The sequence below is a fragment of the Mus caroli genome, chromosome 9, assembly GCF_900094665.2.
Source record: "Mus caroli chromosome 9, CAROLI_EIJ_v1.1, whole genome shotgun sequence".
In the NCBI taxonomy this organism is placed as follows: Eukaryota; Metazoa; Chordata; class Mammalia; order Rodentia; family Muridae; genus Mus; species Mus caroli.
In genome coordinates, this window is record NC_034578.1 from 114,674,957 (window position 1) to 114,702,473 (window position 27,517).

The 27,517-nt window shown below is 44.1% G+C and overlaps 1 protein-coding gene across 2 annotated transcripts in view; it reads right to left on the reverse strand.

Annotated features, from left to right (window-relative positions):
* Positions 1 to 27,517, reverse strand: part of Oxsr1 (oxidative stress responsive kinase 1) — an 83,154-nt gene that overhangs the window by 17,988 nt on the left and 37,649 nt on the right. For both annotated transcript variants that reach the window (XM_029481498.1, XM_021172478.2), the window contains 7 exons: positions 18,537 to 18,592; positions 14,637 to 14,746; positions 13,095 to 13,196; positions 11,200 to 11,333; positions 6,340 to 6,388; positions 5,531 to 5,596; positions 1,110 to 1,232 (listed from right to left, as the gene is read on the reverse strand). In XM_029481498.1, the coding sequence (XP_029337358.1) occupies positions 1,110 to 1,232; positions 5,531 to 5,596; positions 6,340 to 6,388; positions 11,200 to 11,333; positions 13,095 to 13,196; positions 14,637 to 14,746; positions 18,537 to 18,592 (640 nt within the window). The remainder of the gene's footprint in view (positions 1 to 1,109; positions 1,233 to 5,530; positions 5,597 to 6,339; positions 6,389 to 11,199; positions 11,334 to 13,094; positions 13,197 to 14,636; positions 14,747 to 18,536; positions 18,593 to 27,517) is intronic.

Here is a 27,517-nt window from a genome sequence, read left to right on the forward strand (position 1 = left end):
ACAAGATACTCAGTATATACCAACTAAAGAAGTCTACTATTCCTCTCCGAATAAAGCATATTATGTTGCAAGGTCTTCTGGCTACAATTCTTCTACAATGTCTACCAATTTTCTACTGAAAATTTTACAATTTTGGTTTATTTAAAAAACACAGAAACAGGGTTGGAGATGGTTCAGTGGTTAAGAGCACTGACTGCTCTTCCGGAGGTCCTGAGTTCAATTCCCTGCTATACATGGTGGCTCTCAACCATCAGTAATGAGATCTGATGCCTTCTTCTGAAGACAACTACAGTGCACTCATATACAGAAAATAAATAAATCTTTAAAACAAAAACAAAAAGACAAAAACTTACAGAAACATAAGAACGTGCTTTTGTTATGTTCCGGTGCTAGGATGTGACATGGGACTGCTTCAGACTGTCCACAGCAGATGACCACCATTTATTTGCCTCATGCTATAGAAGGGGCTTGATCCTGCCAGCTGCAGAGAGTTTCTGCGACTGTGTGACATTTGGAATTCTGGGAACTTTTCAGAGGGTTTGTAAATTATAGCACTTCACCCACCCACCCCCTGGGGGGGGGGGGGGGTTATTGTTGGTTGTTATTAGTTGGTTGAGGTTTGTTAAGAAGTCACACACAAAGAAGAAACAAGAAGAAGTTAGATATTCTGACAGGGAAGATCAAACCTGTCCCATGGAACTTGACACCCTAACCAGTAGGAAGTAGTCTAAGGATAGCAGCGCCCCCTTCAGACCCCTGACTTTATTCCGAGAACTCTTTCCTTTCCTCTCTATCCTTTTTTTCCTCTTACTGGTGTTAGTGGTTTCAAAGGGTGGAAGAAAGAAGAAGTCACAGGGTAGCAAACAACAGCTACATCTAGCCATTAGTAGCATCCACTTACTCTGCACAGCACGATGGTTTTCCCCTGTAGCCATGGCTATTTTAACATACCCTACCTGATAGCACATTGAGAGACTGACACTCTAACGTGCTCCGTAATGAAGTAGAAAAGCCCGTCTGCAGTGCTTGTCTTCTTTCTGTTTTAGCTCTTCCAGCTGTAACCAGACTCAGAAGCAACTCTACAGTCTATGCTGGCAAATGTGACTTACCCTGAGCTGAGAAATGGCAGCTCTCCCTTCCTCGCTCTCCTCATCAAACTCATCGTCACTCCACTCCCAGCCTCCGTCCTCTGTCTTATGGAGACGGCCACTGGAGCCAGGGACTCTGCGGACCTGAGCGACAAAGGCGTGTGGGTTAAGAAAGTACTTTGTGCACACTTGTAAAAGGAAGTTCAAGTCTACTTTCCATCCCTCCATCACCTAAAGAAAACAGTAACTGAGTCATGTGTCCCTAAAACGCCACATCCTCCAACCCTTAATCTGCTCTACCCAGACTTTAACCACAATCCTCTTTACTCTGAACTCCAATAATATTGTTTATGTTAAGGCGTAAGGGAAAATCTAACACATTCACATACCAAGACATTGAAAGGGGAGGAGAGACTGTTCCACACCCACTGCAGACAAGCCCAAGCCAAGGGAAAGCACCCACTCTTTTTCCAATGTTTGATTTCCTCTTTTGGGTCAGGACCTGACTGTGTAGCTCTGGTTAGCCTGCAACTTAGAGTCTAGACCAGGCTGTGACATTGATCAGCTGCCTGTCTCCAGAGTGTTGGGATGTGTGCCAACATGCCCAGCTTCAACGTTTTAATTCAAAATTATAAATTATACTTCACAGAGATTCAAGAGTTCAGGAGCCAAGCAAGTAGAGACAGGCAAAGGATGTAGCTCAATGGTCAAACACCAGCCTAGGAAGCAAGGCCCTGAGATCAGTGCTCAGGACTGAGGGTGTGGGGTGGATGCTACATGCCAGCCAAAGTGGTCTGTGCCCACTTCTTAGATGAGAGTAAAAGGAGCAGGCATTCAAAGCCACCAATGACACTGAGTGAGTTAAAAGGGCAGCCTGAGCTACATGAGATCCTGACTCAAAAACAAACAAACAAACAAACAAACAAACAAACAAAAACAACCAAGCTCACTATCTTCTTCCTAATTCTAGCTTTCTTTGGAAAGTTATATCCATCTCTCTACTGGGTATATAGCATTATTGCTTGATATGGGGGGGTCTATTTTAGGAGTTCTCGATGTATGGACTTTCCACAGTTGGAAGATGAGTATTTCACTGTAATCTGTGCCCTACTCTCTCTGAAAATCTTGCCTAATCTCTTCCCCCTACATTTAGAAAACATACGTATCCCACCGCAGTAATCTTCTTTAAGAAGCCTCAAAAGAGCCCAAGGAAGCTTCTTGGATCTCATGACTTTCGGTCTTATGTTCTTCCTCCAGAATTGTCGTGTACATTTATTACAGCCAACTATTTTTTCAAATTTTAATTTGTAATGTGTATGAGTGTTTGCCTGAATGCATCTGTTTACCACTTGGTGGAGGCTACAGAGGCCAGAAGAGGGTCTTGGATTCCCCCGGAACTGGGAATAACAGTCATGAACCACTATCCGCATGCTGGGAACTAAACTAGGTACTCTGAAAGAGCAGACAGCATTCTTCACCACTGAGCCACCGTCACAGCTCCTTCCCTCAATTCCATCTTAAACTGGACTCATGACACGGTTAGGAAGAGGGTCCAGCCCAGAGGACCCAGGCTAACCCTGACCTGAAACCCTCCTCCAAGTCCTAGCTTTCATGGCACAGAAGGTGCCGAACAAGCTTCTGACGGAGGGAAGCAACCAGTAGTCCTACCCACGGCAGCGCCTGTGAACCACAACACTCAGCACTGCGGCCATGCCATGCTGACCTCCTCGCCTTGGTGGGAACGAGCAGCTCTAATTGGACCTAAGGCCTGCTCAACAAAAGGGAGACTATGCCTAGTACTAGAAACCTAACCACCCAGCCAGGGCTAATGGGGTCAAGGCCTTGAAGGAAAGCCTACAGTTGTCACTCTTCCTAGGCCAGCATAATCTCTAACCACAATCTGAATATTTGTCCTTATACTCATAAGTGTAACCTACACCCACAGCAAGGAAACTCACTTTGCTAAGATGGAGTCCACTACAAAAAACTGCAACCAATCAACATGTAAGGTGTAGACCCATCCCAACTGACCCGTCCACAACACAGCCCCTGCACCTCAGGCTCAGGGGACAGTTCCAAAGACGGGGTGGTGACCACTATTTTTATTACTGTTTTCAATTTACTACTATGAATGATGGACAGCTCCACTGAGATGTGAGTCACACGGCACACGGGGTGCACAGTGAGAGAAGTTCAGGTGCCTGGGCTGTGTAGATGTAGAGTTGCATGAGGTGCTACTACATCCAAACTGAGAACATGTTGGTCACCATTCTTCACACACGTCACAGCCACCAGGTCACTGCCTGTTTCTCCCCCACTTTTCTCAGCTCTGGGAAACTGGCCTACTGCACGTCTCTGTGCACTCTTGAACATCTCACACAGAATCATATAGTGTGTACTAATAACACATTTTAAAAGTATATTCATGTTATAACATGGACCATTAAAAATGCTCCTGAACTTCCAATTGGAACGTGTGTGTATATATCACACACACACACAACTCTTAATAGATAGATAGATAGATAGATAGATAGATGGAGATATATATGTAGCAAGCTGAAAATACACTGGCTCCACCTACCCTAGCAAACACCAACACTAAGCTTCAAGTGACACTGGCGATGTGGCTGACCAGGAGCTGCCAGCCTCTCCATGGAACTAGAAAAATGTTTATACTGTGGTGTTCATCTCTCCTTCCCTTCCTCCCCTGCCACCCTTTCCTTCTACCTTTTTAGATGAGCTCTCACTACATTGCTCAGTCTGAGTCTCAAACTCCTGTGCTCATGTGACCAAACTGCCTCAGCCTCCAGGTGCTAACATTAGAAGTATGCAGTACTAACCCCGGCAGCCGCTACCAAATGACTTACCTTCTCATGAAATCATAATGGAAGCACTGCTAAGTGGAGAAGCTCTGTAAATCGCATTTCGTTATGTGGACACAGCGTATGCTACAGCTGCTCACAAAGATGCCTAAGCTAGCCTCTCGCTTCCAACCCTTTTGTTTCAGCCGCCAAAATACTATAGGCGTATGGTTGCAGGTGTATGCTATCCGGCCCAGCTTGTGCTTCCCTGAGATCAGAGTTCACTGATCTAAAGAAATCACAGTGCAAACAGCAAACAATTCCAATTAGGACGTACTGTGATTACAAGCATAGAGATTTAAACTGCATTCAAATTATTTGCAAATGTTTACTGGGCACAAAGAAGTGACTTAACCCTACTGAGATGTGGTGTGAAGTAAGGTTCTGTTCTAATAACGTAGAAAGGCTGTCATGTGTTAGATGGTGATAAGTTCTTCAAAAAAGTAAAGCAAAACATGATGGAAGAGAGAGTTATGGGAAGGAATCGTTGTAGATCAGGAGGTCAGAGAACAAAGTTATGGGAAGGAAGCACTGTCAGTCAGGTGGTCAGAGAAAACTCCTTTAGGAAGTGCTACACTAACAACCTACAGTGAGGAGGTGCAATGCACAGAGCGTTTCCCCCATACCCAACCATTCTGAACTTGCCATTCCTCAGACATCAGGTGTCAGTCATCTGGGATGACTGTGCCAAAGCCTGTGATTCAGCTAAGTAACAGCAGTTGATAAACACAGGGGAAAGAAGAGGCTAGCTGCTCAGGAACACTATGGAAGCGTCCATATCTGCAGAATGGCAAAGCTCTGAGGTGAAGGCGAGTTTAGGTGCTCTGAGTGACTGTTAGTGAGACTATAAGCTCAGAATATTTAACATACATTTGTTCTTCATGAAGCAAAACCTCTGGATAATAGCAGAAATCTCAACAAGTGAAATGTATGCGTAGTGGGCTTCTACCAGAAGGGTCCTAACATCCCAGGTAGGCCTTCTACTGTATCTATGGAACAGAGGGTCTTGGTCTTCCCCCTCCAGTCTATCATCAACAGACATCCTTGGGACAGTATTGTTTCCACATTTGCTAAATCTCCCTTAAGGGGAGAAGAGCAAGAAAAATGGGAGATTTGATTTTGGTGAAATGGCAAATGTGTATTTTGTCCAAACTGAAACTTCAATGGATTCCTTATGTTCAAACGATGAACAACATTCTTAGAAATAACACACACAAAACATAGTGCTTTGTTATAACATGTCTTAAGATTAGGAGGTAATATGACTTATACCCCAAGCTATAATTGCTATGCAAAAATCTCCATCTCACTCTGGATAGCTGGAAACAGTGATTCAACAGGGTTTGAACTGACTCACTGCCTACCTTGTTATACCTGGATACAGCAGAATGATACCTAAGCACACAGCTGACAGGAATTTGCTGACTTGGTATATCAAATGCATCAAAATAGCTGAAAATAAGTACCCTCACTTCTATTTACAGAGTAGTACCCAGTTTAAAAATGCAAAACAAAAACAAAATCCCTGCAAGTCTATTCTAAGCAACTGAAGAAAATTGAATTAAATACCTAACTTACCTTTTTAGATCTTTCAGAAATGGTAGGTGCTCTCTGGAGTATTTTTTCTTGAAGAAATTCTTTATTCTGGAAAAGAAAATTCAGTTTCAGAAAGTCAGTTATCGGAACATTTTAGTGAATCCACCATGTGACACAGACGTCAGTCACAGTTAATTGTGGTAAGTAAAGTGCACTGTGGAAGAGATGAGGGGTTTCCACTCCAAAGGTTTTTATACAACACTTCCATTATTTTTCACCTATAGACAAAACTTCAGTGTGCACTAGAAACCGTTTTCTATGAAAAGTCACTTTACTGTACATTCTTTGTCTTTGGTCCTACATTACCAAATATACTAATGCATTAAGTTGGCATATGAGGCATTTAGCACTAAACCTTGAAACTAGACTGCTTTTACAATAGGAAAAGGCAGGTTCCTGTGTATACAGATGCATATGCATGTGTGTGTACTGTGCCCACCAGCCACCTGTTAGCCAAGGCTTACTATACAAGGAGCTCTAGGGACCCATCTGTGTCCACTTCCCCAGTTAGGGAATTATAAGCCAAGTTTCCATACCTTACTATTTTTGTGGGTTCTAGGGATCAAATTTATGTCACCATGCTTATGTGGAAAGCATTTCACTCCAGCTCACAATACATACATAATACCTTTAGCAATTATTTTATGCACCATCACATCTCCACATGTAATCATCTTAGAAATGCAACTGGGAAGACAGCAGGAGCGACTGAGGCGCATCGCACGGACACACACTCAGAAGCTGGGAGGAGCGGTCTACACACACACACACTCGGAAGCTGCAATGCCCACCTTTGCTTTCTGGAAAAACTTGTGCCTCAACAGTTCTGCTGCTGTTGGCCTAAAAGCAGAAAGGAGAGGTTTGAGTTTTGAAGCATATTGTCAATTTCCATCTTCAAAAAATTAGAAATTATTTCCTGGACAGCTAACTAAACTCAGTACATTCCGCTTTCACCTGCTAAACATCAAAATAATGGTTCAGGACACTGAGTAGAACAAAAGCACAAATAGCAATGTGCCAATGAGTGGCCAGGTGCTGGGTGGCACCTTTAATACCATCACTCAGAGGAAGAGGCAGGAGGATCTCTTGAGCTTGAGGCCAGCCTGGTCTACATAGTGAGTTCCAGGACAGCCAGGGCTACACAGGGGAGGCCCTGGGGTTAGTGGGGATAAGGAAAGTGATAATCAGAATTGTAGAATGTTTGAAAAGTTCATTAGTAAACCACAGTTTCTAGAAGAGAATTCTTAGGGCTCCCAGTGTTTGCTATTTAGCTACACCATTTTAAGGGAACCAGACAATACCTACCTAAAAGTTTTACCAAAGCATACAAATGCATTTAAACTGGAAGAAAAGCAATCAAGCAACTGGTTTTTGTTACATAGAAGCCCAACAAGTTTAATTTTAAGTCAACTATGGATTCTTAGAGATGTCCCAATTTCCCTTTAAGAAAAAAATTAAGAAAAAAATTTTTTTCAATTTTCGAAAATTCAGTTCAGTCATGCATGATCTTGTTTGGAGTAAATTCTTCATTATCAACTTTACGAGCTTTTAAAAGAGGACCACTAAAAATAAAGAATTTACTCTTCAAAGGCCATACCTACTCTTAGCACGTACTTACCATGGACTGCTAGACCATGCTATTTCTCAGAAGCTAAGAGGAACAGAGCAGTGCTCAGGACAGGTGTGTATCAAGGGGCTTGTACAAGCCTGGTAAGCAGGTACCTTCGAGCACAACTTCAGCCTCCACAGTGGCTCTAAGCACTACTGTGCAGTACAACACCTGGGTGCTACTTTCAGTTCCTCACCAAAAGCATAGTATTTGGGAGCAAGAGCCAGGTACTGGTAGTTCTTATATATATATATATTTGGTTTTTCGAGACAGGGTCTCTCTGTAGCCCTGGCTGTCCTGGAACTCACTCTGTAGACCAGGCCTGCCTCTGCCTCCCGAGTGCTGGGATTACAGGCGTGCGTGCGCCACCACGCCCGGGGGTGCTGGTAGTTCTTCCACCTTCCCGGGTAATTCCAGGTAAATGCCAAGCTGGAGCCCACGCTTCTGAAGATAAACAGAGACAGGAAGGAGCAAACGGCCAATGCCGACAGACTGAGTTAAACAGTGACGTTCTCTCAGTAGTGCAGTGCCTGTGCTGTCCAGGACAGCGTCTTTCTGTTCATTTTGTTGTTCCAGGTCCATTTCCTTTTTTCTAAAGTACAACTTTAGAGTGAAGTCTAAATTAACGTAAAAAACTATCTTACTTTCATGTTCACTTTTGAATAATATGAAAGTGACTGCCTGGAAAACTGACAGTTATCCTCACTCAGCATTACTTGTTCCAGCCTCACCGCTGAAACTAGAGGAGGTCGTTGTCATCTACCTGCAGTCAGTGCTCGGGTTCAGAGACGACTGAGGCTACACAAGGAGAGCACGTAGGAGAGGAGGCATGCTGGGTAGGATTTGGGACAGGCAGTTTTTAACATGGGGATTCAAGAGCTAGAAAGCCCGTTTTATCTTTTCTTTATTATTATTATTATTATTATTTCTGTAAATGGCGTGTATCCAAGCCTAGCATCAAAGTTGGCTGAATAGCCATGAGTGGTCGTTAACCTTCTTATCCTCCTAGTCCTTCCTTAATGCTTGGATGGAAGGCCTGTGTTAACATGGCTAATTTCCACTGTTATTTGAAATAACACTTCTCCATTCTCACTAGTCTCTCCTTGAGCAGTCTACACTACTCATGTGACTGTGTATATACAGGTTGAACATCCTATTTTATTACAGGAGACATTGGGCAGGGCTGGTTGTGCTCTGATCTGTTTCTTCTTTGTGAAGCAGGGAGTGGAAAATGCTGTGGATTTGTGAAAACTAAGTGAGATGGCGAACGGTGCGTGTGCTCACACAGAGTGTGTGTGTGTGTGTGTGTGTGTGTGTGTGTGTGTGTGTGTGTGTTCACATGGCACATGCCCTCACACATTCATTGTTCATACGCACCAGCTAGTTATAGTTAATCAGTCAATAGTTTGTTGTTTTGCTGTTTTCTTTCAATTCTTTTGTTTAATGGAGTTGTATTTTGTGTTATTTGACCTTAAAATACTTAATGCTTAATTCTATACTTCCCAGATACACACACACACACACACACACACACACACACACAGAGACTTATGAAACAATTGAAAAAGATAGTATACAATTCTTTCATATCCTTCACTAGCTCCTTGAAGTTAACATTTTATGTAACCGAATTACAGTTATCAAGAAGCAACCTAGTCACTACCAGTACAATCTCTAACTAGAAAGTACAGCTCTTTTTGATTTCTTCTGTTTCCCACAGGCCTGTCTGTCGGAGCACCCGTGGCATCCCCCGTCACACCTATTCTCCAAGTCTAATTACTCTGACCAGTCATGCTTTTCAATTTTTTTCTTTGCTTAACACTTCTGACAAATACTGGCTGAGTATTCTATAGCATATTCCTCAGCCTGGGGCTCTCTGAGGTGAATAGCTTCACGAGGCAATGCGCCTGCCTGCCTGCCTGCCTGCCTGCCTGCCTGCCTGCCTGCCTGCCTGCCTGCCTTCCTTCCTTCCTTCCTTCCTTCCTTCCTTCCTTCCTTCCTTCCTTCCTTCCGGGAGTTCGTTATGCTGTATGATCACTTAGTGGAGAAGGTGCCTGTCCACCAAGCCTCCTCACTGTTAAGTTCTTCTTTCTTCAACTTTATTCAATCAGGAGCAAATCAAGAGTCCAGCCCACACATTTTATCTGCATCTCTCAGTTCTGAAAGTCTTGCTTGACTCTTTGAAGAACTAATGCTATTGTAAGCTGACTCTAGTTCACCTTACATGGCCGCCATGTGGGCTGCAGCTTGAACAGCTGACAGCAGCTTGAGCCGAGCACGTCGGGCCCAGAGCTATGGGCCCTGGGTTGGCAGGTGTTCAAGTGCCGAGTGCACTTCTGAAGCTGCCTAACAACCGCATTTCTCTGCTTAAGGTGCTGGGTACACACTTAGTGTGGCAAGTACAAATTCAGACTCTCCATCTGTAGGAAGGAAGGAAAGTCAAAACAATGAGAGATTTTGTTGCTTCTTGGAAATGACTGAGAAGGACAGCTTCTTGTATGTGCTATACATATACACAGAGACAAAAAACTCATATGCATAAATGAGGAAGATATTTTTTGATGGTCCTCTAAGCAGAAACTCAGCTGAACATTTCCTCCAGGTGGACCCACAGTCCCAATTTCAAGAGTCACAGCATGGAGTCAAAAACTCAACCTCGTAGAACATCAGACTGAGTAGTGCTCTGCTGGTGGCCACTGGATTAGTTAGACTTTCTACTGTAATTTACATAATCTTCACATTTCTGGCACCTAAGGATCTTACATTTGATGGATTTTTATATGTTACTTCTAGGTATTTGTAAAGGGGGGGGGTTGTGTTCTTTTTATCAGCTAACTTGGCAGAAACAAAAGAATTCCCTATCAGTTTTAGCCACTGATGAAAAACAGAAGAAATCCTAAAACCATGAACAGGAACTTGGCTGCCTGTTTTCCTTACCCTTTCCAATATTTCCAACAGTAAATTCTGAAGCCCCATTACATACACTAGACACATGACCAAGGATATCTAAGTCTTTTACTTTTGTAGACCTTTAGAGAAAACAGAATTAAACAACTTTCAGTATTAAGACACAGTGGAATACAGTCTGCCTGTGGAATCCCAGGAGAACTGCTTCCAGGACCCCTCTGCCAACAGCAAAACCCTGATGCTCAATCCCTTGTATTTAAATGGAATGTTATCTGTGTAGAACCCACACAACCCTCCTGCACTTTATACCCCCTCCAGCTTCATGAGGGTAGCTGCTACCATGCCAAGTATACTACGATGCTCAAGAAATGTGGACAAAGAAAAGGCTGGTGCTGCTGAGCACGGATGGAATCTGATCAGAGTCCTTGGATCCACGGTAGATCAATCTGTAGCTGTGGAGGTGGTGGATGTGGGAAGCTGGTGCACACATGGAAACAGAGTGAGACACAGTGGGGATGCAGCCCCAGTTACAGTCAATGATCCTCAGAGTCAGCTTCCACCTCTAGGACTAGGGATGGGGCGACCTCAAAGCACAGGTTCTACTCACTGACCTCGCCTCCAGTGCTGCTCACCACCACCACACATAAACACCCTTTGTTAAGAATCTGCTGCTTGCCAACCAATGTCTAAAGCCAACGAGGAAACTATTTGAAACTTTGACTACAAGTATCTTTCCTACATAAAAAGTAAAATTATTTGACATGAAGTATAAATATGTTGTTACAGTCCTTTTGTTATTAAATTGTAAATGGCAGTTATATTTCAAGTGAAGGTTGAAAAAAGAAAAACTTGCCCATTAACATGGCCTGTTACTAATACAGAATTCACAAATATAATTTCATAGCTTTAAGAAATGGATCAAGAAATATCTGGGCAACTGAGAGATATATATATAAGTACATGAAATCAACTCAGTCCCTTCCAAGCTTGTAAGATGGCCTTTACGAATGTTTCTAATGGTTGTCATTCATTTAAGAATACGCACATAATATTGTGTATACAAATGGGATTCTTAGGGATTCCCAGACCGTTTTAGGTATCAAAAGAGACATGTCATATTTATCCAATATTTTACCTTTTTTCTGGATCCTTTTGAAGGCACAATGAAATCATTTTTCTAAATGATTTTCCATATTTCTTCAGCATTTCTTTATCTTGAACACCAGTTTCCAAAGAAGGAGGGTCGTTCTGGAGTGTCAGCATTAAAACCTGTGTAGTAAGAAGTTTGGTTTCTTTAAAGCCCAGTGATGCTATGTGACTGTCTTTATTTCACTCCGGGTGTGGAGTACGGGCTGCCTCGATTGTCTACAGAAGCTAACTATGGTTGGTCTCGAACTCTAGCAGGGGTGTGGCTTGTGCCAGCTGCAGAGAGTTTATGATTGGAATTCTGGGCACTCTTGAGAGGGTGTAAACGGGAGACTCCGAGAGAGCCTGTGGAGGCTGCTGCTCTCCATGCTGCTGCTGCTTCCTGTTGTTGCAGTCTGTCAAGTGGTCTTGAGCAAAGAGAAGAGAAGAAATTGGATATCTTAATGACAAAGACTGGACTTGCTCCAAGGAACATGATGCCCCTAAGCCGCAGCAAGTAGTCTAAAGAGGTCTATGCCCCCTTTCCCCTCTAACCTTCTTTCCCTCCTACCTAGTGTTGGAGGTTGGAAGGGATCAGGGTGAAATTAGGGTTCGAAGGGAGGTAGATATGGGAACCCAAAAAAAGTAGCTCACGAAAGTATACCAATAAACCTGTAAAATTTTTCAGTACAGTATAGACATATGAGCTATTTAAGTACAAGGACCTGAGTTCAATCCTTCAGAACTCACATAAAAAAGCTGGGTGTGGTGGTCTACTTCTGTAATCCCAGCTGGGAAGGGAAATGGGGCTTGTTGGCCAACCAGTCGAGCCAAACTGGCAAGCTCCAGAGTTCAGGGAGAAACCCTATCTCAAAATGTAAGGCGAAGAGTGATTGAGGAACACAGTTGACAACAACCTCTGCTCTCTAAAAGCACACACATACATGGGTATAAACACACACACAGGTACACGGGGTACACGGGGTACACAGACATACGTGGGGTTTTACGGTCAGGGTTATAGCTTGGGGGATATGTGTTCTTTTCTAGCATTAGGCCCTGGGCTCAACACCCAGCACCACAAAAACCAGACTGGTTGTTCTGAGTCCCATGTATACTGGACACTAGTTAAAAGCTATATATAGATAGTGGATCCCCACAAGTGCCCACTGTCAACTGCTATTACATCCTTCAGTTACAATCGCTCATCTCTTCATGTCCACAGACTTAGTTCTTCCATTCCCAAACTACTGTAAAATTAGAAATGTGAAAACACAGCAGAAGCATGGCCTCCTCAGCTTCACCTACTGCTTGCTCTCTTTTTCCTTGACTTCTCATAGTATGGAGCCTTCTCTTCCAGAAATTTCTATTACAGAAATCACCAACTGTCACAAACCTACGTGTGGTTCAGGTTCTTAGTTCACGTTCTTCCTGCCTCCCCTGCAACCTTAGTTACTCTGTCAGCAGAGCCTATGAAGGGCAGATGAGTAGAGAGGCAAGGAGGTTGGGTAATAGACACCAATGCAGTTCAACTCCACAGCTCTGTCCTCACAGAACAGCAAGGCCACTAAAGGTCAGCAATTCTGTACACACTCTGTTAAGAACTAAACAAAAGACTTCAATGGCTCTGAATCCAAGAAGAGTCTGGGTACAGTGATGGCTATACATCGTGAACATACTTATTACTTAAATACACAATCAAAAATGGTTTATCCTGATTTTGTTCCCTATACAATACAAAGTAGAAATGGTTACGTTGGTAATTTTATTAGAAAGATTATATTTTGCTATAATACACATAAAAACAAGGAAAATAAATAACCATAGGTATGACTGGCAAATGTAAAAGGTTCTGAAAAGTCACTGGGACCTGAGCTAGAATAATACTTTGAATATGAGCCTCACCTTCATTGGTGGATATTTATGATAAGGAGCTGCCCCTGTGGCCAGTTCAATCGCGGTGATTCCAAAACTCCAAATATCAGCTTTAAAATCATAACCTCGAACCTGAAAAGGATTGGGGGGAGATGGGAAGGAGAGAGAGGTGCACAATTACTTTAACCAGCCTAAAACACTCTTACAAAAGTTTCTAGTATGTCATGAAAAATTGGGGGTTGGGGAAGGCAGGAGTGAGGGGTCCCCTGTGCAGCCCAGGCTACCCCTGAATTTTTGATTCAATATTCCCTATGTCCACAAGCCTCCTCACAGACAGCTCAGGGGCAGCTCCTGCTCATCTGAGAAGTAGGTTTAGCCCCTAACATACCCTCCATCCCAGGAAAACCAATGAAGCCTCATATTCCTTCATACCTCTCTCCCCTGCTCTAGCCTTTCTTCACAACCTGTTTGTTCACTCTGTTCCCGAGTGCAGCGGCCTCTTAAGACCCTGTGTGGCCTGGGGTGCCCTCCTTCCACAAGCTGGGTATAGTAATATATGCATGTATATAGGAAAATATGTATATAGTAATACATCTGTGACATTTGTGAATAAATCCTACACACATACAGCGCTGAGAGTAGCCTGGAGTCCTGAGCAACAAGGCTGCTCTGCATCTGGTTTAGGAGCCCTTTACACGTGCTCGCATGGATGAGACCATCAGCGATGAATGCACGCAACAAGAAAGAACCTGAAGAAACACTGTCTTCTTTTCTTTCTGGAGACAATATCTGGCTATATGCCCCAGGCTGGCATCAACCTCACCATCCCCCTGTCCTAGTCTACACCTGGATAACCTGTATACCCTACCAAATCCTACAGGAAGATTCTAGAGTAGACAGAGCCAGACCTGCTGGCATATGTCTTTAAAGGCAAGAGGATCTCTGAGTTTGAGGCCAGACTGGTCTACAGAGTGAGGTCTAGGACAGCCAGGGCTACACAGAGAAACTGTGTCTTGAAAAACAAAATGAGTAGATGAGTCAAAAGTGGTCAGAGAAACAGCCCGACAGCAGGAGGGCCATGAAGACAGTAGGAAGGGAACAGTACTGCAGTGCTCAACACTTCAAAACCACAGGGGAGGTGAGACGAGGACTAAAGAGTGTGTGCTACAATCAGCTATGTTTACTGTGGTAAAACAGATGACAGGAGACTGCAGCGAGCAGCTGCCGTGCAAGCAGGAAAAGGAGAAGAGCGCCAGCAGTGAAAACTCCCGGGTGAAGAACCAGGTCACCTAGTCTGCACTAAGATAACTTCTTATGCTCTTTACTCCCCTACTCCTTGGATTATCTTTGGTATAGCCTTGAGTTTCTTGTGTAGTGTGTAGTTTTTGCTGTTGTTTGCTTTGCTTTGTACTGCAATAATATCTTTTCTTAGATTAAGCTCTCAACCAATCAACAGAAAAATGCAATTCATGCATCTAACATGGAACATCGATCAAACATAAGCACTAAGGCTTGTGGCTTGGTTTAACAACAAAATCCTGAACCATTTCAAAAACACAAAACCCACAATACCTGCTCCATAACTTCGGGTGCCATCCAGCAGGGGGTGCCAACAAACGTTTTTCTCACTTTATTTCTGGTAATGTCACCACCAGTGGCTAAAAAAGCACTAACACCGAAATCTGAAACAGAGCAGACAGCACAGCAGCCTTAGCAGCTGAACAGGACAGCTCCCCACATCTCACCAACCCGGGCTGCTGGCAACAGATGGGCTGTGGGCCAGGTTAGCCCTGAGAGTTCTGTATGACATATTTGTGTATGTCAATGGATGAGCCCCTGTAGAGTCAGACGATGACAGCAGTTGGGGAGAAGGTGTGGAGGTCTGGGCCCACTGGGAGAGGAGTGGTCAATGCTCTGGAAAGACCCCATGCTGCAGGCCCCTTCTTGCTGCTCTCAGCTTCCTGACAGCCACACACAGCTTCCACCTCCCAATGTTCTCATTCTGCTTGCCTCAGGGTTAGGGCTACCATCCAAATCAATGGGTCTAGTTAGCCCTGGACTAAAACCTATGAAACCAAAAGCCCCCCACCCATGCACACATACATACACAAAAACCCCATAGAATCAGAGAATATATCTGAAGTCACAACTGAAAACGTATTGATGTCCAGAATATACAAAGAATCACTACATTATATTACAGTGCTAAAGAGTCAGAAGCCAATTCAGGCTACAAAGCGAGATTCTGTCTTTAAAGGGGGTGGGGAGGAGGCGGGGGAGAAAGGAAAAATCTACAATTAAACAGCAACAAACAATACATTTAAAAGAACAGGACAAAACCATAAGATTGACATAATTTAGATGACAAAAAAACCTAGAAGCTAGACACGGTGGCATATAGCTTTAATTCCAGCAGTGGCAAGCTGATCTCTATGAGTCTCAGACTACCCTGGTCTATATAGTGAGTTCCAGGCTAGCTTGGGCTAGCTATATATAAAAAAGAAAAAAAAAAAAAAAAAACCTGTCTTAAAAAAAATTTTAAAAACTAGAAAGTTAGTTTTGTTATACATGTCGAGAAATTGAAATCCTTATGAATTGCAGATACAAATGAAAATACAATTACTATATGACATAGGACAATACTTTTTTATAAAAAGGTTAATGTAAAATCATCATATGATCCACCAATTCTAAGAAGATATACCCAGAAGAAAATAAGCCAGGCATGGTAACACATGGCTACAGTCCTAGCACAGAAGATGGGGGGGAATCAGAAGTTCAAGCTAGCCTGGGCTACATACAATAAGAGAGAAGTAAAAGGGAAGAAGGGAGAGAGGGGAGAAGGAAGGGGGAAGAAGAAAGGACAGAAACAGGAACTGAGATAGTTATGCACAATTTATAACAACATTTTTCAACATAGACAAAAAGATATACAATTTGACAATTCACTGATAGATCAATGTGTAAAACATGTGATGTATGTGAATCTGTGGGTTGTATTTTTAGGTGTTCACTATCTCTTACAGCCACAAAACCTCACACTGGTATATGGTATATATGGTTAACACTGGTATATTTTCCATTAAAACACATCAAAAAAATAAATAAAATTGTTGTAAGTTAGTTAAGGAATAGGGAAGGGAAGTGAGCAGCAGAGCTCTGCTCACTGGACACACAGCTAGACACAGGTCCTCATGTTCAACACACCTCCCCATATTATAACTTCACAATTTCTTATTGCTTTTTAGGTAGCATAGTTGTATTACTTTTCATCAGGTGGTATGCTGGTGTCTACCGTCTACCTATGAACGGCATCAGGAATGTCTGAACTCGCGCCCGCGTGAGGATGACTTTCTCGTCTCCACAGTAGACGCCATAGCTCTGCATATGCACATCCTCAACTTCACCGAAGCCACCAGAGGCTCAGACTTACTTCTACCAGCAGCTAAGATGCTGTGCTCTTGCTCTGCACCATCAGTCGGCTCTGCTGGGTGCTGTGGTGAAGGCAGTCACTGGCACTTAGTGAGTGCTTTACGTTCAGTGCCTTACATGCCTGTGCTCTGCATCTCTCCCATCGTCATGGATAGTACATGTATGTGTGTACATGGAAGGGCGCTCACCTGTGCATGTTTGTGATACTGGTTGTAGTCCTCAATCACTATGTTCATTTGTGTGTGTGTGTGTGTGTGTGTCCATCTCATTTTTGAGAGACGGCTTCTCACTACGCCTTAAGCTTGTGGTTTGGGATAGACTAGCTAGCTGGTGAGCCCCTGAAAGCCTCCTATCTCTGCTCTCTCCTCCAGTCAGGGTCAGACACATGCTGTTGCATGTATATTAATGCTGGAATTACCCTACTCTGCGTCTTGTCTTTAGTGAAAAAGTGTCTCTTTTGACAAAAAGAGAGTTAATGGTAAAGGAATCAACTTTATGTTGGATAAAATTATTACCTTACTTCAGGATTTAAAGGTACTCGCCAAAATTTTCTTTTAAAAACTGAATATATTATCCTGATTCACTTGATTATTGTAGCAGTCTGGGACCAAACAGTAGGAGACTGTTCAGTCAAAAGAGCCATCTGTGGGAAGAAATGATCCAGTCTTCCCCCTAAGCTCTAAGACTACCAGAACTATGCTCCCTAAAAGGCAGAGACTCCATGGCACCCTTGGGTTATCCCTTCCTAGTGCTGTGACTTTATAAAGCCACTCAAGGGGACAGGAGTTTTCCTGGCTCATGATTCTAGGTTATATAGCTCACTCATATTTAGGAGTCAAGGTGACAGGAACCTGAAAGAGCTGCTCACACTGTGTTTCCAGTCAAGACCAGCTAGCCACCGATGTATGTGTTCATGCTGGTACTCAGCTGACTCTCCTTTCATTCACAGCACAGCAGCTAGCACATAAACTGGTGACACCCACATTCATGGAGAGTCAGCCCAGTTCAACTAACCTAATTCAGAATGCCCTACACACGTCCATAGTGTTAGCATTCTGTCTAAGCTCCACCCCACAGTTCCAAGTAGGCCTGACACACTGTAAAAGAGGCTGCTCGCCCCTCCTTGCTGTGCTGCTCTCTTGCTCTCACTTGCTCTTGTTCTTCCCTTACCCTCTCTCTCTCTCTCCATGCTCATGACCTGCTTCTTCTCCTCTTCTCCCCTCCCACCCCACATCTCTCTCTGCCTCTACTACTCTCCCCACCCCTGAATAAACTCTACTCTATACTATACCATTGTGTGGCTGGTCCCTCAGGGAGAAGGGATGCCTCGGGACGGCCAGCTGAGGCCCACACCTGACCACACCTCCATAGAACCATAGAACGTATGCCCCTTCTCTTTATCTTTTTATAAACACATCACATAGGCCAGCCTGATCTGCTTATGGAGACTTCTGTCCCAGGCTCTAGAGTGAGTAAGTTGACAATTAAAACCAACCATCACTTTGTATCACCTCTCATCAGAGGTGATAACTGTTTCTCCTTTAAATAAGCACGGGCTGCTCTGACACAGAACCCTATCAGAAGATCCTACACCTAATGAAGATGAGGAGAGGGAAAATAATAGGAAGCAATGAGTGATGGCCAGGAAAATGCCTACATGTGGTAGAGGCCATCTTTAGAGGGTGCTTACATAGAAAGATGTCCTAAAAACAGGATCATCAGATACTAAGAAAACACAAAAAACAAATAAGGTGGTTCTGCTGGCTATTACATCAAAATAAAACAAAATCCTGTGAAGTGGAATAGGGGCTCAGTGGGTAAGATCCTTTCTACACAAGCATGAGGATCTAGGTCCGAATCCCCAGCACCCACACACATGTTAGGCAGGCATGGGAGCTACATGTAATGAATGCTCAAGATGCTCTGAAGCAAAGGTGAAAGCACATGCATACATCATGTGACACACACACACGCACGCACAGAGTCGGGTATACACACTCACACAAACCAGAAAAGCACGGTGGCCCTGTTCATCATTACCTGCAATCTGCACAGAGCCGTCTTCTCCTAGAAGAATGTTTCCAGCTTTCACATCTCTTCAAAGAAAAAAACACCATCAAACATTTGTTCTTTAGAATGGCAAAATTTAAGCAACTGTTTATTTACAATACATTTGCAGTATTTAAATAGTTTTATATTAAAGAGTATTAAACCAATACTTTTTTTTTAATTTTAGCCACTTATATTATAATCCAAACATAAGATTATAATCTAGGAAAGTAAAGCTCACTAAATGCTGGCTGGGATGCTAATGGCCAAAGGAAGCAGCTCATCTCACCTCCCCTATCCTTACTGCTCTAACACACTAATTTCTTTTATATAAACTAAATGCTAAAAACGGTGAATCACTCTCTTCCCAGTTCCTCAACTCTCCGTTGTTTGTTTGTTTGGAAGTTTTGCTATATAACTCACACTGGTCTCTCTCCCATGATCCTCCTGCCTCAACAACCCAAACACACGGGGATAGGGATGCCCTTTAAATATATTCTGAAGAAGGGGCAAGCTTCATATAATGTAGCTTTTCTTTTTTTGCTTAAACAACAGAATAGGAATATAAATACATACATATATATATAGATATATATATAGATTACATATATAGTTACACATGTATATACACACACACATATAAACATACATATATTTACATGTGTATATAGACATAAAATACTTCTCAAAGGAATCAGAATAAAATGGCAAAAAGTGATCTTCTTTAGACCAGAGCATTGTAATTGAATAATAAGATGTTTTTAAATGCTTTACATAAAAATTGAAAAGAAAGTTTAACGCCTTAAGCTTAGTATCTCATTAACATCTTACATCAATATAGTACTTTTGTTAAAATTAGTGAACACAAGTAAGACATCATGACTAAAGCCCACAGTGCTAGATCTCAGGCAGAAATGAGCTCGAGCTGGACTACAGAGAAATCTCTGGTGGTTGGTTAAAAGCCATCTTTGCTCAGGAACTTGTGAAAGGGTTCAGACCCACCCCTGACTTACACCTGTGGCTGCACATAAGAGCCCATGCTGGCTTGCAGATCCCTCAGTCCCTTTTCACACACACTTGTAAGTTTCAAGTCAGGCCCTTTGCCTCCCTGACTCCCACACTATGCACTATTGCTCACTGCCCCCAGGCTGTCTCTGATCTCAGCTGCTCTCATGACTCTCTCACAGATAGCCCTGACCATGTCCACGCTCAGTCTGTTTCTTTTCTCTCTGCTCTCAACTCTTCCAACTCTGGCTGTTCTCACTTTTATCCACAATAACCATCCCTGCACCATCATGAAGTGGACATTTCAGTGAGTTCTTTACTGTGTCCCTCACAGCCACACAGCTTCTTCAGGTTCCCTTATTTTTTAAGCAATGTTCCTTTTTTATCCAAGACTCCATCCAGGACAGCTAATTACATTTAGCTACTAGGTCTCACTAGGCTCTCCACAGTGACAATTTCTGAGTGTCCTTGCCTTTGGTGACCTTGCAGTTGTGAGGGAAATCTTAAGCAAGAATAATGGGTACGAAACCATCCCTTGAAATGGAAACCCCCATCACGTCCCCTTCCCCCTGCCTCTATGAGGGCTCTCCCCCCACCCACCCACCCACCCACTCACTCACTCCTGCCTTTCAGCCCTGGCATTCCCCTACACTGGGGCATTGAACACCCTCAGACCCAAGGTCCACTCCTCCCACTGATATCCAACAAGCCCATCTTCTGTCATATATGCGGCCAGAGCCATGGGTCCCTCCACGTGTACTCTTTGGTTGGTGGTCCAGTCCCTCGGAGCTCGGGGAAGTCTGGCCAGTTGACACTGTTGCCCCACCCCCATGGGGCTACAAACCCCCATAAGCAACTACTTCCCAGCAACAACAGCGTCTTGGTTTGGCAACTGTATATGGGATGAAGTCTCAGGTGGGGAAGTGTGGGGCAGCAAGCTGTGCAGACAGCCCTGTCCCGGGCGGTCTGGCACAGTCAGGATGGCACAGCCCACTATAAAAGGAGCTGCTTGCCCCCCCCTTCTCTTACCTCTTATTCTCTCACTCTTGCTCTTGCTCCCTCTCTCTCCGCCTTCGCTTCTCCCCTCCCTTCTTCCCTCCTCTCCACGTGGCCATAGCTGGCCTCTACTTTCCTACTCTCTCCCTCTCTCTGCCTTTCTACAAAAAACTACTTGAAACCATGGACTGCCCCTTTTCATCAGGACCCACCATGCTGGAGCAATGGAGCAGGTCTTCCCCTAATGAGCCATGCAGGGAGGCTTCCCTGCGCTCCAGCCATGGCTGCCAGCCAACCCAAGCCTCTCAGAGTTCCCAGCCACAGCTTCTGCCAACCCAAGCTGCCAACTGAGCAAGACAAGTACGGAGGTAACCAGCCAGAGCCCTCTCCACGCCCTTTTCCCTTCCACACCAGGCCAGAGTCCACTAGCAAGCCACACTGCTCTCAGCTCTTCCATGACATCCAGGGGCATCTGCGGTGTCCAAGACTGAGACTCTGACATCTGTGGCCTCTGTGCGGTCTAAGGACCCCAGAACTGACTCTTCCACAGTACCCAGAGGCGTCTGTGGTGCCCAAGAGTCTGAGCCCAACTCCGGCAGGTCCACAGGGACCTCAGACTGCACCTCCCCCACCCCCGGAGTAGGGTCCTGCGGCCCAGAGGTTCTGTGAGGGTGTGGGCAGTCAAAACTTCCCATGTCCTGCCTCGGCCAGCAGCCCTAGCCCCAAGTGGACACAGACCCCATTTTTACCCCACGGGGAAGTCTCTGGATGGCCTTTCCTTCCATCTCTGCTCCACACTTTGTCTGCATATTTCCTCTTGTGAGTATTTTGTGCCCCCTTCTAAGAAGCTCTGAAGCATCCACCCTTTTGTCTTCCTTCTTCTTGGGCTTCATTATGGTCTGTGAATTGTATCTTGGGTATTCCGAACTTTTAGGCCAATACCCACTTATCAGTAAGTGCATACCATGTTTTCTTTTGTGACTGAGTTATCTCACTCAGGATGATATTTTCAAGTTCCATCCATTTGCCTAAGAATTTCATGAATTCATTGTTTTTAATTGCTGAGTAGTACTCCACTGTGTAAATGTACCACATTTTCTATATCCATTCCTCTGTTGAGGGGCATCTGGGTTCTTTCCAGCTTCTGGCTATTATAAAATAAGGCTGCTATGAACACAGTGGAGCATGTGTCCTTATTACATGTTGGGGAATCTTTTGGGCCCAGGAGTGGTATAGCTGGGTCTTCAGGTAGTACTATGTCCAATTTTCTGAGGAATCATCAGACTGATTTCCAGAGTGGTTGTACCAACTTGCAATCCCACCAACAATGGAGGAATGTTCCTCTCTCTCCACATCCTCACCAGCATCTGCTGTCACCTGAGGTTTTGATCTTAGGCATTCTGACTGGAGTGAGGTGGACTCTCAGGGTTGTTGTGACGTGCATTTCCCTGATGACTAAGGAAGGATGTGAACATTTCTTTAGGTGCTTCTCAGTCATTTGGTATTTCCCAGATGAGAATTCTTTGTTTAGCTTTGTATCCCATTTTTATAGGGTTATTTGGTTCTTTGTAGTCTAGCTTCTTGAGTTCTTTGTATATAATGGATATTAGTTCTCTATCGAATGTAAGGGTTGGTAAAGATCTTTTCCCAATCTGCTGGCTGCCACTTTGTCCTATTGACAATATCCTTTGCCTTACAGAAGCTTTGCAATTTTATGAGGCGCCATTTGTCCATTCTCGGTCTTAGAGCATAAGCCACTGCTGTTCTGTTCAGGAACTTCTCCGCTGTGCCCGTGTTTGAGGCGTTTCCGCACTTTCTCGTCTATTAGATTCAGTGCAACTACTTTCCTTGCTTAATTTGCCTGATAGTCTGTGTTTCCCTCTCAAAGTAAACACGCCATCTGTAGGAGCAGCTTCACGGGTAAAAGCAAAGGAATGGCAGGGCTCACTGAGCCCTCTGAGACACCAGGCAGGCCGCACATGCGACAAGACAAGGGACCTTTCAGCTGAAGAACTTGTTTTGTTGTTTTGCCCCTACCCCATATACACATACCTGAGACAGGCTCTTTCTGTGCAGCCCTGGCTGTCCTGGAACTCTGTAGACCAGGATGGCCTTGAATTCAGAGATCTCCCTGCCTCTGCCTCCCGAGTGCTGGGACTAAAGGCGTGGGCCACTATCACCAGACTAAAGAGTCTGTCTTCCTCTGTCCCAAACAACTGCAAGCAATGCTGCAGGCCGAGGGCTGGCCCGGCTTAGTACACCTCACAACCACACTCATCTGCTCTCGCCGCTTGCTTACTAGGGTTTCTCACATGCCAGTTGCAGGTTCCACCAAAAAATGAAAGGAATGCAATAGACATACTGGGCTTTCTCCAATTTATAGAAAACTTGAAAAGAGATTAAATGAAGCAAGGATTCACAACCAAAATCTAGAAATATACTAGATTAGCAACTTAAAGATGTCCAACACTTTTGTTAAAGCTAATCTCTTTGCTAGGAAAACCACTAGAGCACACTGAGAGAAAAGATTAGAACATGTTCATCCTAATCAGAATCTCTCAAGTCAGTGCTAGTCAACTAAGAACCCACATTCCAGAACCAGGCTCAGCCCCACCCTTAATGACTCAGTGCCTACTGCCAGCCCAGTCATTACCAATGGCCAATGCCACATTTCCACTGTAGCCGGCTGTATTTTCCCTATGTGTGTGCTCCATACCCCTATATACCTGCCATCACATGTGGGTTTTGTGGCATACCTTTGGCCCTATCACCAAGATACTCTTCACCACAGAACCCTTTAATCAGCCTGAACACGAGGATCGAACATCTTTCACATTAGCCATCAAGAGGCAGAGGCAGGCAATGTCTGTGAGTTCAAGGCTACCAGCTCTATCTAACAAGTTCCAGGTCAGCCACAGCTACATACTGAGTCCCTGTCTCAATGAAAACAAAAACAAAAGCCTCAAAAGCCTAGAGGGGGCTGGAGAAATGGCTCAATGCTTAAGAGCACTAACTGCTCTTTCAGTAGTCCTGAGGTCAATTCCTAGCGACCATATGGTGGCTCACAACCATCTGTAATGGGCTGGATGCCCTCTTCTGCTGTGTCTGAAGACAGCAACAGTGTACTCACAAAAATATATAAATAATTCTTTTTAAAAAAGAAAGAAAAGAAAAAAGTCTAGAGGGCTAGACAAGGAAGGTAACTTTAGATAAAGACCTACAATAACAACTGCACTGGATGTTAGGTTAGAGCGCTGCCTTGCCCCACTCCTCAGCGAGGTCCCACAAATTCCATTCCTCTCTCTGTCCAACCCTGCCCACACAGAAAGCCTCCAAACAGAAAAGGCCAAAACACCCAGTCCCACATTACTGCCATCTGTCCCAAGCCAGAAGTCATCAGCCACACAAGACCCCTGCTCCCTACCACAAGCCCAGCAAGTGGCAGACTTCTCCTTTTCCTTCACCTATAATCTGTTTAAAAAAAAAAAAAAATCGTCTGCCCAAAGCTGGTAAACTTGCCCAGGAGCCCATTCCCAAAGAAACCTGCCCTTTTTTACTTTTAATGTGGCTCAAATTGGCTTATTTCTTCAGCGGAGAAAACCTATTATTACTGGACACACAGAAGAAAAAGCAAACCTTCTAAAGATTCATTTCTGCTTCCCAATTCAGCTTTCTCCAGATCTGATTAAAAGTTACTACATTTCAGAGCTGCTCTTAAATCTAAGCTACATGGGACTTCTTGTTCTGGCTGCACTGGTAACCACCTGGAGAGCCGTCCGGCTTTCTGTTTGTTTTGTTTCTTGAGACAGGGTTTCTCTGTGTAACAGCTCTGGCTGCTCTAGAACTCACTCTTTATAGCAAACTGGCCTTGAACTCAGAGTTGCCCGTGACCCTGCCTTCAGAACGCTGGGATTAAAGATGCAAACACCACTGACCAACGTGTGCCAAAGCTTTATTCTAAATTTAAATAAATTTCTGGCAGAAGACCCAGGAGGCAATACTTTTTAAGAGTCTCCCATGTGATTCTGCTATGTCTTAAAGATTGAGAGTCAGGACTAGAGAAATGGCTCAGTTATTAAGAGCACTTACTAGTCTTCCAGAGGACCAAGTTCCCAGCACCCACATCAGGCAGCTCACAGTAGTCTGCAACTTTAGTTCCAGGGATCCAAAGCCCTCTTCTGACTGCCTCACACACAAATAAAAATAATCATTAAAACATTTTTTAAAAGAGTTAACAATCTATTATTTGCAGTATATGGGGGAGGGGGGGGAGAATCATTCCAAACAACATGGAAAGCATACAGAGAACACAAGAACATTTGTCAGTTTAGCAGAGGCCTTGTTTCAAAGACACCCTTTCCTAGTACAGTCACAAGTCTATAGGTAGGGGTGTGTGTGTGTGTGTGTGTGTGTGTTTGTGTGAAGGCACAGGAGAGGAAGAGACAGATAGAAAGACAAACAGATACAAAGAAAAACAGAGAAATTTGTTGGATAAATTTAGTCTCTATCCTTTGAGATTATCCTTTAAAAGTGAAAAAAGTGAAAAAGTAAAAAAAATCTTTAAATCTCAAAATTAAGAAAATCTTTAATTAGTAGAGCTCTTGCAAGAAGTGCTAACAGTACTTCTGAGACCCCCAGGTCTGCCAGAAAGGAGCTCCATCCTGCACCCAAGTGCCTACAAGGCTGACTATCTGGTCACAACTTCAAAAACTTGAGAGGTTAGAATGGTGCAGGTACAGAGCTGGATTCAGATTTATCTCGGGCTGTCTTTAGCCCCCTTATTAGCCTGCCCCCCCCCGCCCCATCCTGCTTGATGTAACACATTTGAGACTATCTGGTGAGAGAGACCTTTTGCACTGTACTGACTTAGCAGAGCACCAGCTCCCACCAACCACAACCTAAGAACCTGACAGACAGCATCTGAACCTGGAAGGCTGGAACTGAGGTTGCCTCCTCTGTTAGAAACACCTACCTCACGTGTCTGTACTGTACTGCACTGTACTGCACTGCACTGCACTGTACTGCACTGCAAAGTGCCCTGGGTTATGGCCTTCTCTGTTCTGTTTTGATGAAGACTTCAGGAAATTGCTCCCTCATTGCAACATGACATTTAGGGTAACCTAATTCTATGGTTCCAGGCCATGAGCACTCACATTTGGCCCCAGAGTAAACAGTTTTTTTTTTTCCCTTTAAGGCAAGGGCTATTTTTTGTGTTGTCTCCATCCTGATGAGCAACACGCCTCTGGTCAGAGCTCTGATGCTCTGACTTGTTTGGTTAGAAGTGGTGAGCAACATCTGCACAGTGACACTGGCAACAAAACACACCGCCTGAGGACTGCGTGAAGAAAGATAAACTCTTATTGTCTGTAGCAGACAGGCTAGAAACAAAGCCCCTGGAGACGCTCACACTTGCTCAACTGACACAAAGGCCTTTGCTACCACTACACTTCTGCCCACCAAAAGGATGTATACAAGAAGCAGAGGAGACTTCAAAAGAGCCTGGTCACAAAGTGCTGGACTGCAGTCACCACCCCAGCTTCTGCAAAGAAGCAGCCTAACATCCAGACGTGCACAAGTCAGCAGCTAGTGCTAGGTGAGTACTCCTCTACTCATTCATCGGACTTCAAAATATAACAAATGTAAACAAAGTACAGGAGAAGCAGACAGTGAGCACACACTAGAAGAGGCTGGGGAAGACAGAGGACGAGGAAGAGGACAGGCAAGTGAAGGGAGGAGGGAGGGAGAGAGGATGAAGGAATTACTGAAAATTCACTGGGAGATTCACCCTACTAGAAGCAGATTGATGATAGCAGAACAATTTTTAATTTTAAGACAGAATTATTAACCTAAAGGACAGACAAAAAAAAAATCAAGAGTGTTTTCAGAAATCTGAGTCAAAAGCAAACATGCTATCATCCATGAAAAAACAGCCAGCCCAGGAGACAGAAAAGGAAAGATAATCTACAAATCAAGACACAGGGAGGGAGGGAGGGAGGGAGGGAGGAAACCATACTTTCAAAACGATCTGTGTGCCCAACAGCAATACAGTGAAACTGTTAAAACCTAGCCCAGAAGCGGGACCATCTCAAAGAGGGTTTGAGATTGATTATCGCCAGGAATCTCTCTGGACATTTGTTAATAATATATCAGAGGTGTGCCCAGAGCCAGAGACACTGGGAACTTTCTTCAGATGATCTTACAGAAGGACAGATGGTGATGGCCTCTTCGTCCTCCTCCTCCTCTTCATGTGTGTCTGTGTGTATCTATGTCTGTCTGTCCCTGTCCCTGTCCCTCTCCCTCTTCCTCTTCCTGAGAGAAAGCACTCTGCAGGGCATGGGAGTTACACACACAGTTAACACTGACATAACGCTGGCACAATGGTGGCTACAAGTTAATGAGATATATCCGAAGGACTGGATTGAGAGCTGGTTCAAGGTAGAGTGCACTCTACTTTGGTAGAGGGCCCAAGTTTGGTCACTACTACCCACAATCAGGAGATTCTCAAGAACCTGTAAGTGCAGTTACAGGGACTACGACATCCTCTCCATTATGGCTGGAGAAGGGTTCATAAGGCCTCCTTGATGGGCTACAAGCAATGTGATTCCAGAGAGAGGGAGGGTTACATTCCTAAATTGTCTAGCCACTGCTAACTGGCTTCCATCAAGTAAGTAACCCCGTAACTATGCTCAAACAAGCAGGGGGTCAAGTGAAAGGGGTGAGAGGACAACGGGGCAGGAAGAGGTTCATTGCATACATGTATTAAACCATGAAGGGATAATTATTAAATAAAGTCTAAAATGTTTTCCCAAAGGATCTCAACTGTTCCAAGTGGGCCTGACAATCTGAGGCTTCTCTGCAACTGTCTCTGGTAGACCTATGAAACATCTCTGCGACTGTTTCTGATGCTTTTCTCAGGTATCTGAAGTCAAGATGGTTGGTATTGTCAGCTATAAACCAGGATACACATGACA